Source organism: Cottoperca gobio, chromosome 12 (genome assembly GCF_900634415.1).
Source record: "Cottoperca gobio chromosome 12, fCotGob3.1, whole genome shotgun sequence".
Lineage (NCBI taxonomy): Eukaryota > Metazoa > Chordata > Actinopteri > Perciformes > Bovichtidae > Cottoperca > Cottoperca gobio.
Genome location: NC_041366.1, coordinates 10,543,328 through 10,554,042, shown reverse-complemented (window position 1 = coordinate 10,554,042; position 10,715 = coordinate 10,543,328). Strand labels below are relative to the sequence as shown.

The 10,715-nt window shown below is 38.9% G+C and overlaps 1 protein-coding gene across 1 annotated transcript in view; it reads right to left on the bottom strand.

Moving 5' to 3' along the window:
• Positions 1-3,187: 3,187 nt before the first annotated feature.
• Positions 3,188-10,715, bottom strand: part of LOC115017192 (transmembrane protein 132C-like) — a 138,437-nt gene continuing 130,909 nt past the window's right edge. Inside the window, exons 8-9 of the mRNA XM_029445454.1 lie at positions 6,001-6,192; positions 3,188-5,539 (exon numbers count right to left, since the gene is read on the bottom strand). Coding sequence (XP_029301314.1) covers positions 4,460-5,539; positions 6,001-6,192 — 1,272 coding nt within the window. The 3' untranslated portion in view covers positions 3,188-4,459. The remainder of the gene's footprint in view (positions 5,540-6,000; positions 6,193-10,715) is intronic.

Genomic DNA, 10,715 nt, shown 5'->3' with positions numbered 1-10,715 from the left:
CAACTTAGTGGCATCCAGTAGCATCACAGACAGTTCCTTTATCACTGATCTCTGCACTAAGAGGGGTAGGGGAGATGAGGCAAACCTTTGGTGACATCTCTGGCCTTATCAGTCTAACCAGCACAGGCAGCAGAGAGCTGTTTTTTCTTTTTGCCGTCTTTTCACTAGGGTTGGTGTCACAGAACGATCTTGGTTGAGATGGAGGCAAACGACGTGGCAGAGCTCGGGGGGGTAAATTAAAAGCCAGCGTTAACCAGCCCTTCCATTTGGCCAGTGAATCCCAAAAGGGATCTTGGAAGAGTAAAGGGAGGAGGAATTGGTTATCAGCATGTTGATGTAGAGGCTGTGATGTTTTGTCTTTGTGGTGCCGACGCTGCTATGTGTCAGGGTGCATCATCATAGGCATGACCGATGGGTGTCGCAGGCTAAACCAAAAATGGTCAATCAGTACTTTAAATCCAGATCACTTTGGGTGAAGGCCATCTTCCCTGAGCAAATACCTACACCCCTAGAACAGATCAAAGTTGTCAATGCAGCCCTTTCAGACCACAGGTTTTTCTGAGCCGTGTGATAAAAGTCAGTCAAACCTGATATCCCTCTGGTGACCGTTAGTAGTGATCCCCTAATAAACAACTGAGCATCCAGTCTGTCACGGCCATCAAACATTTAAATTAAATGCTGCCTTAGCAATTGTGGGTTCTTTCCACAAACACCATTGGCTTCCAAATGTAGAATAATTTTGAGATGTTGATATATCAGCTTGGGGATTTTTTTCTCTGTCAAAGACCCTAGCACCTGGGAAGCAGTATGTTTTAATAGTCTCTGATAGCGGCGTCTCTCACAAACAAAGGTACAGGTTGAAATGTTTATTTTTAGATGTTTTTTTCACCTTCACTCCATTCCAATGCATTGTGTCCTTTTTCCAATTGCTTAAACTCTTTAAAATTCTCCCTCGTCCATTCTTTTCAGAACCTGTCTCATGGAGATTCATTGACAGTTCAAACCTGTTTATTAGTTTTAGCTATCTAGCTTTTCTATGTGACTGTGGTCTGTGTATATGTTCGCTTTCTGGCTGGTTGAAGTTGACTGAGGCGCGGACGTAAATATTGCTTTCCTTGGGAGTACAGTCTTGCACTTATCTTAGGTTTTATATTATCCCAGCAGGTAGAAATCCAAGTTACCCCACATGACTTCACTGTTTCAGTTTCAGTGACTCTCGGGAAAGTTATGGTGTCATTAGGAAAGATGAGAGGATGAGAGATTGGGAAAGTGTGGGAAAGTATAGAGTGCACAAGTCTTCTCCAGTGCAAATATTCTTGTTTTGAGTACAGCAAACTTCTGTAAACTAGTCATTTATAACAGTCTGTGCTCTTCATTGATGTGGATGAGCACAGAGGCATGGGGTTGTCCAAGGTAGGTTGCTGTTTGGGAACTGAAGACAGTTCCAGTCATAAATCAACCTCCAATCCTTCAAATGATTTAGTTGTGACAGGGAACCACTTTATAATCCCTGTAGTTAAAAAATAACAACTAAAAGAATACAACGCAACGAGCAAGAGAAATGAACGTCTGTACTATAGAAAAGCAGGAAGTAGTAGGCACTTTCTCCCTTTTTAATCATAGATAAAACATTGATACGTTTGATTTATTGTTTGACTATCACATCATCACAAAACAGTGTTCATTTGGATGTTGCATATGCTTTTTTTATTTGTACATCTACTGACATTTATTGACTTAATCCAAAAACCTACTGCTCTCCCGAGGCATGGTGGTATAAAGGCATCACCATTACTTTGCTCCTTATTTTTACAACGCTTAGACTGTTACTTTCCTGGTAACCTGGGCACATCTCCAATGCACAGTTCTTTGGCTTTGTTTTAATTAGGGTGCAAATTATATCTGAGTAGATTCATAGGGTACAGTAAGTGGTTAGGAAAGTAAATTGCTTAGGAAATGCCACATTAACATGTAATAAGACTGAACTAAGTAATCTCTAATTAGGTTGCCCTTTTAGAAAGGGGAGCATGTCTGTGATCCTGTGGAAAAAGACTAATTATCTGAGAGGTTTTGAAGCTTTTTAGGGCTCTGGTACACTTGGCCTAGAACCTTTTTAACAGCTGATTATGATACACACATTATAATAACAGGTATGGTGCTTAATGCACGTGATAATGTTTCGTATGCTTATGTTTATTACTGTCTCTACTGGATACAGCATTGCTTTGTAATAGTGATCAATTGGACTTTTCATTAGGGATATCCCTACCAAGTTTGTTTTTTGCTCAGTTAATAAGTACCTACCAATACCCAGTCCCGATCCAATACTTTTATTTTCCTAGCTAATACAGTGGCACAGTGCACGCTTCAAGCACATTAAAGTTAAAACAATCAATCCAATGCTTATGCTTGATCATGGGGAGAAAAAAAAAACCTACATCCAAGCTATTCCTTTTTATTGTTGTTTTTATTTTTACAAAATAAAGTAAGAAACCCTTTCTATAATCCTTTTTTGGAATTCCTCTGTTATTTCTCTTACTTTACCTGTTACCTGAATGACATGTATTTTGCTGAGTGTTTATTACATTACATTATTAAATTACTCTTATTGGCTTTTTGTTTGCGAGGCTTTTGTTGCCCTTGCAGTGGCGTTGTGAGAGTGGTTGTTGTCGTCTACTGCTGTCTGTCTCTCACTGTGAAACACATGCACCATAGATGACAGCAAAATGCAAGATAGCCTCTCTAAATAAAGTACACACTTGCGTGAACTTTTGTATCAACTGTATGATATATTCTTGCGCATTTTGTTCTTTTTATTTTTATCTAATTCCCTAGTGTGTGGTACAACAACTCTGTAAATTATTTCCAACATCCATCATTATTTAAAAACGTTATTGTTTACAAAAACAAATAGAAAAGATACCTTTTACGTGACAATTTTGATTTTCACAAATAAATACCTACCTCTCATTTATTTTCTCTACCTAAGTGTTTTGGTGGTTTAGAGTGGTGAGATGATGCAAGATAACCTATCTCTCCTGCTTCACCGACTGTCGTCAACAACAGGCACTTTATTTTGATATTTGATGAATCCAATGTCTGTGTGCTCTCATAAACCAGTCAGATGAGCGAAACTAAACAGACCAAGAGAAGAATACAACAGCCAGCCCAATGAATCACACAGCAGCATGATGGAGAAGAGTCACCTTCAGTTTTAATTAGTCCAGCAGCCAATTTTAAAACAGTGATAGAAAAAGATGGACTTGACTAATACTGACATATGACAAAAGGAGTGAAGAGGTAAGACTTCAGGCTTTCACTTCAAAGTTTGTTGATTCACTGTCATGACGCTTTTTCTAGGATCCAAAATGTCACACAGTAGAAAGAAATTAACAATGTTAACCGATCCTCACCTAGGTCATACAAACTGTAAACTGGACTGATTTTTATGGACCATTTTAAATGAAGGGGATTGACCCATACATTATTGATGTGATTGTCTATTGATTCTCTTGATGGTGATCAGTGTTTTTCTGTTGAATGTGATTTAATTCCTTTTTCCATTTGTAATATCAGGATTTAAAGTAGTGTAAAAAGTCTACTTTTTGTGACGTATGGAACTGAATCAAAAGGGGTCGCATAAATATTACTATTAACATAAGGAGGGAAAATGTATGGGCTAACAAAAATTCTTAACCAATATCAACATACAGAAACCAACCCAAAATTCAGCTCCAGGATTAATGAATGTAATTATATTAAATTGACATGTCTCCAGAGGTATTGGTTTTAGTTATCTACACACTTTCATTTCAGATCAGACACACATGCCTTCTCTTTAATAACATCATGCATGGTTCTGGTTTCTGGAGACAAAAAGAAAACAACAAACAAAATCAAAACCAAACAGCACTTTACAAAATATTACTATACCTATAATACCTCCAAATCAAACTGCATTTATATACAATAAAAAGATTTGCTTTTTAGCTCTTCTCTCCTAGAATCTATAATTGCTGACATGTGGTACAGAGCATACTGTACAGCAACTCTTTAAAAAAATCAACGAAGCCCAAAAAGTACAACAAATACAACATTAAAACATGATGAAATAATAAAGAAAAACAAAGTACATGGCGCATAGAAAAGGGAATTGGAACTTCAATTTAAAGACAAACGACATACATTTAAGTTAAGCAACAATATCAAGTTCACATTTTCCCCTTCATAACTATACTGTGGTGTTGTTGTCCGTTTATTTACCCTTTTCTGAGTACTGTCATGGAAACAACAGAGGCTCAACACGCTATTCTGTTGTTGTGGTAAGAAGCAGTTCAACAGCAGCTCCAGTCTGTTTTCTTCACCCCCTTTTTTCCCTCCCTCAAACCCTCATCCCCTCTTTATTCTGAAGGCATTCAGGTGAGTTTTTCTTTAGTTCATTGAAAACACCCAGCACCCCCTATACAATGTTCTTAATTGCATTCTCATTTAGCTTTTCCATGTAGTTCCTAAGATCCTTTGAGTCCCCAAGCTCGATGTCCGGACATACCCATTTTATCTCACTGGTCTGCATTAGTGCTAATGGGCTGAGCACAGGACATCCATTACTGGACTTGACATTGGAAAAGGTGGTGAACTTCACCCTCTTTCTCTTGGTGGTGGGTGAGTTAAGTGATTCATTCCTGTGATCCCTCACACTCAAACTACAGCCTCCCACACCGGTATTACCACGCTGGATGCCTCCATTCAAAAGTTGACTACCCTCCTCTAGGGTAGCGCCCAACTCGTCCTGCTGCTGCTGCAGACATAGCCCCTCGTCTTGGCCAAGCCAAACCCAGTCGTGGGCATGGGGCATTGTCTCTGGGGCCTCCAGGGACAGCTGCTTGCTACGGTACTTATATGCATAAGAGATGCAGTTGATGAGAAAAACCAGGATGGCCAGGCAGAAGACTCCCAGAAGGGCATACATACCAATCTCTAGGTCTGTCAGGCCTCGTCGCGATGGTAACAAATCGTCATCAGTGCTGCGGCTACGAGGCAGCTCTGCCTGGTCTGGATACTCTGAGAATTCGTTTGGGACCCTGGGCCCGCTGTCCGCTGATAGACGGCCTCCATTAGGTCTCACTGGGACATGGCCCTTGATTGTTGTGGCTCCGCGGTTGATTAACCCAGTTTCCATGTCAGCGATAGATCCGCCATAATATGGAGGATCAGGACGTGTTCGCCGGTCTCCTGGTTGTCTGTATTGCTCCTCTGCCTGACCAAACCTTGTCTGTATGTTTGCCATTCCAGTGGCTAAGATAGCACGTCGTTTTCCCTTCTGGCACACCTCTGATGGGCTCATTTCAATGCGCACAAGCAAACCCTGACCTTCCCCCTTGGCAACAATGACAGGCCACTTCCACGCTGCACTGTGCTGCACCGCCACCACCCGTTCATCCAAAGAGGTGGCTGTCAGGATAAAATGGGCAGGGTTGTAGTTGTCTAGAGCAGTCATGGATCCATCACTGAACTGGAGCCAAGCACTGATGAGGGACTCCTAAGGAAATACACACACAAACAGAAATTGGTATCCGTACAACAGCAAAAATAACCCTGAAAAAAACTCATCTGCAAATTCTAACTAATGCATAAGAATGACTGGAGAATAAAACAGAGGAAGCAAAAGTGAGTCTTAATTACAGTAGAAAAGCTCATAGAAACAATTGGATATGGAACCATTATCCTGAAAGCTAAATATTATTTTCTCTCCAAGGGAAGAGACGGTAGCTTTTTTCCATTTGAAATTGTAATTACAGGAATAACAGAGCTGTTCAGTGCTTGGATATGCAAATGAATGAGATGGCTTCACTATATCAAGAGTGAATTCATTATAAAAGAAAAATTGCAACGCATATCATAGCATCTATTAGAACTTTTATTCAGCTATGAATGTGTATGCCTAATACGATGCACAGTGCAGTGCTAATACAGTAAAGATTAGATGTCTTGGATTTGTACCTGTTTCAGCGATTCAAAGAATTCCTGTGTGGTTGCGGTGGCGACGATGGCCCTGTTGCTCCCTGGGCTGAGCTGCAGAGACAAAGAGAGTCCAGATACCAACTGCACCCCCAGCTCTGTCACACTCACTTTATCATCCACCACCCTGATGCTCCTCTCAGCCAGGACTGATGATGTCAGAGGGGACAGCACCTGCAACATACAAATTAACTTGCTACTCACGGTGGTCTATTAAGCTCCAAGATGACATTGTTACTATGAATGAAGAAGAAGAGCCAATTTGCTAGCAGCCACTGTTGTTAACAATTCAATGGTATGCAAATATCGACACACATTCAGCCACAGCTTTAATGGAACGTCACCTTAGTTCAGTCTTAAAGAAAACACATTTATATTTTCAGAGTACATTGCCTATAGTTAAATATCAGTTTATACATATGCTCAATAAGTCACTTGAAATTTGCATTGTCATTTTTGGACATTTGCTGGAATGACAGTTATGTATACTTTACCTAACCTCCCTATACTTGTTTGTGTACTGGGTCAATAAAAAATATGAATGGGATAAAAAGTTGCATTTCCTCTGTATTTTAAACTTGTATATTTAGTAACTGAGACCACATACACATGCACCCTGCATAGATAAAGAAACCTTGTAAACTACAAACAAATTCTAACATGCACAGGCAAACATATTATCTCCACCCAATAGTTCTCTGTCTCCCTGAGTTGCCAGAGGTGTAAGCATGTAAATAGTTGTGATATTGTTATGTGATGAGAATCCCTCCTATCCGCTCCAATTAAGGCTCCAGTCTCTCCTCCAGCCGCCCCCACATGGCCGCATTTACCAGCCATAATGAACTGTCAGCCTTGATCACTGCTTCATTTGTACAGGACCCTTTTTCCCTGTTTTCCTCCCTTTTGGTTTACCTCTTTTCATTTTTCCCTTTTCCCCACACTGTGAAACTGATAACCTTGTAATGTTAAACACAGATAAAATCAGTGTAGTCTTATAAAATGGGAAATATGGTTTAACCTCCTCTCTGAGAGATGAGTGCAAAGGTTAAAAGGGCTGACTGGTGGTGATTTTCACTCTTAAAAAAATAAGCATGCACACGGATTGTCTTGAAGTGTGAGAGATAAAAGGAAAGCAAAATAAGCTATGACATAAAATGTTCATCAGAAAATTATGGGCTTTGGCTTAGAAATCTTGGGCAAAATCACTTATTAAAGTTGAATTATATAATAGTCTGGCTGCACTTCTGGTAGCCAAAGGGTATACCTAAACCAGCAGCGCCATCGTACTTTCTTTGCCTCCACCTTTGGTTGTTTAGATTCCCATCATTATAGGTGAGTAACTTCGTCCTGCTTTATATTTAAATCAAATCAAGCTGTATTCAAAAGATGCTTTTTGTTTGCTAAGTAGGAACTTAAGCTACCTAAAAATAAGCAAGTAATTGGGTACCTACATTTAATGTATCACCTTCCCTTAAGAGATGCACTTTTTTTGCAATTTCTTTGGAAGAATCCGATTTCTGATATTTTAAAAAGCAGATTCCGATTTTGTGCCAATTTTCTTTCTTTCTAAGAACTATAATTGACAGCATACACAAACATTTTAACAACTTTATTAACCCCACTTCTGGGGCGAAATGTATCCTCCTGCCTGCCCCACACCCACTGATTGCACGGCACAAGAGGAGAGGTAGAGATTACTCTGAGCAGCAATGAATACCAATTTAGTATATTTAAATATATTTCACACTTTTTCCCTGATGGACTAAATAATTTGCTAAATTTGTCACGAGTGAAAAGTTGCTAAATCTAGCTAGAAAGTCGGCTACACCAGCACATAATCAATTATATCTGAGAGGCTGTATAGGCTGATCAAGCTGAAAATCGTCCGATTCCGGTCACCAGCCAATCGATCGCTGCATCTCTACTTTACTTATCAGGAGAAGTTGTGCAACTTCCAGAAACATCTTTTTCCTCTAAAGGTGCCAGGGTGTTCAACCTATATCCCTATAACCCTATAACCTCCCCCTACAAAACTCTCCACAAGATGTCAGGAGCTTTTTTTTTGCAATCCTCAAACAGATCAACAATCCTCTCAACCCAAGACCACATACACAGACCAGACTTTCTACTGCTCTCCTTTCAGAGATGTCAGGGCTCCTTTCCTTCATGCTGTAGAAGTCGTCGGATCCCTTATCCTCCCTTTTATCAGACTCCGTTCAGAGATGTCTTGCCTCTTCTCAACCCCATTAGAGAGATTACAGGTCCCGCCTTAAAGACCCCTTCCAGCCACTTTCAATTCAAAGCTGTGTCTTGTCTTGTATGATTTCTGTCCAAATCTTAGTGGGCTTTCACTTCCTGTCCCCACAAAATCTCTTGTACATGGATACAGCCTTTGTGCAACCAACAATATTACACATAGCCCAACCACCATGTCTCTCTGACTCATCATACTGACACATCTGCGAAGGTTAACAGCAAAGAGTGTTTTTCATGCAAGTAGTCCATCTATAACATGTCAGAAAGACATGACATGTGCTTGAATGGATTCATTTGTTTCTACTGATACACCAATGAACTTGCAGCCCAGTATATTAATAATCACATTACCAATTATATGGCCACTATAGAATATTGCAATACCTCGGTGGCCTTTTGAAATCTATGGCTTTCATTTAATTGTCAAATCCAAGTCCTTCTTCTTAATTCTGAAGAGTTTGCTCAAAATAAAACACCTAATGCATTATGTATTCAAAGCTCTTGGAAAATGGGGCATGTATTGTATTAGCACTATTTTTCACGGATGATCCTTTTCACAATGTCCCCTATGTGCTTATTGTGTGTCTGTCAACCAGCACATGAACACACAATAGGCCAGCGCTATATTGTGTAAACCAGTCCACTCTTGCCCGTGCATTAAAACACAAAAATAAGTCTACGGATAAAATAAAATAAAAGGTATGTTCACAGTAGTTTGTCATCCAGAATGGATCTAAATGACTGGAAACCACTGGCTGCTAAGAACTAATAATATACTGAACATTCAACAATCTACTTAACGGTTGATGTTGGAAAACAGTTTGGTCTTATGAGACCTTTTGAGATATTTCCCTTATGGGCTTCCAAATGCAAATAACACTAAATTCATTTGGGACAAACACATACAATACAGTCTATGTTCTTTCCATATTTCTTACACAATATTTGGATAAAAATACATTGTGTACAACCAAATATTGGAAAATGCAAAACAAATATTTGTTGTTTACACATCATTTGTGATTTGCTGACTAGATCCTGGAACACACCCAGCCCATGTGTTACAAATGTAATTGCTGTATTTTTAATAGCCTGACTAAGATGCCTAGAAGAAGCCAATCAAGGGAGCTGTGTAGCTGTCCTTCACATTAACTGTGAATACAATTCTAGTGAAACAAAGGCCACAGGAAACGGTGATAAATGGGTTTGTGTTGTTTATAGGTAAATTACGAAAACTACTTGAATACGTAACCCTGGTGGGTCATTGACATGAATTCATGCTTTGCTTTCTCAAGTGTTTACAAGATTTATCTCGGTTAAGCCCAAAAGCTTTGTCTTAATAAATCAAGAGCATTATTTCATTCAGAATGATTTAACCTTTCCACAGATTACCTGAGCAGCATACCAAACACTTGGCTGTAAACATAACTGATGCTTTTAGTAAAAACTGATGATTAAATAGAAGAAACAATAAATATCAAATTATGTCTGGCTTTAATGGTACAATTAACGTTTATGTTCACTTACAAGATTTGCATTTTAGGTGAGAAATACTATCACTTATTATAGATAATGGCAATTATAATGAACTAAGTGAGCGCTGGATTAAGCTGCTCTGTAGATGGAAAAAAATAAAAAAAATAAAAAATCTTTCATTATAGACATATGATATATCTCTAATGGGTTAAAATCCCATTTATTTTGCTGCAGTGATTACGCTTGATTCGGAAAGCACTTGTTTTTGAAGTTGGACCAAAAATGGATCTGAATTAAACAAATGTCACAGTCTTCTTAACACAATTGTTAATACTCTTGAGTCCCTTTAATTCGTAATCTTTGATATTGTAATATTTAAAATGAAGAGGTGAGGAAGTGCAAGATAACATTTCGTAGTAATAGGAATTATAATATACATTTTTTGCACTTACAGTATGTGTACTGTATGAATTTATTCCATTCATTAAAGGGCCTACGAAATGATATTTTGTCATTTGTTATTGGGCTTGGTATATGATAGAGGTTGCATATCTATTGTGAAATGTGCCATATATATATTTTTAATATTGAAATGCAGTGCCTACAATACTGCCGAGACCCCAGCCAGCACAAGCCAGCACAAGCCAGCACGCCGATTCAAACACGACCGCCGATGCAGAGTCCTCCACCAAAGAGACGACGAAAGGTAAGCCGTGCTACTTGTTTACTTTATTTATTGTTTCAAGCATAAAGCCATAATCGGTCTAGGCCTACTGTATGTAAGGAGTTTACATACAAATGTAAACTGTAATCTATCTATCTATCTATCTATCTATCTATCTATCTATCTATCTATCTATCTATCTATCTATCTATCTATCTATCTATCTATCTATCTATCTATCTATCTACACCAGGCCCTAGCCAATATCTGTGTGTTATTGTTTGTAGTATTAATAACTTTA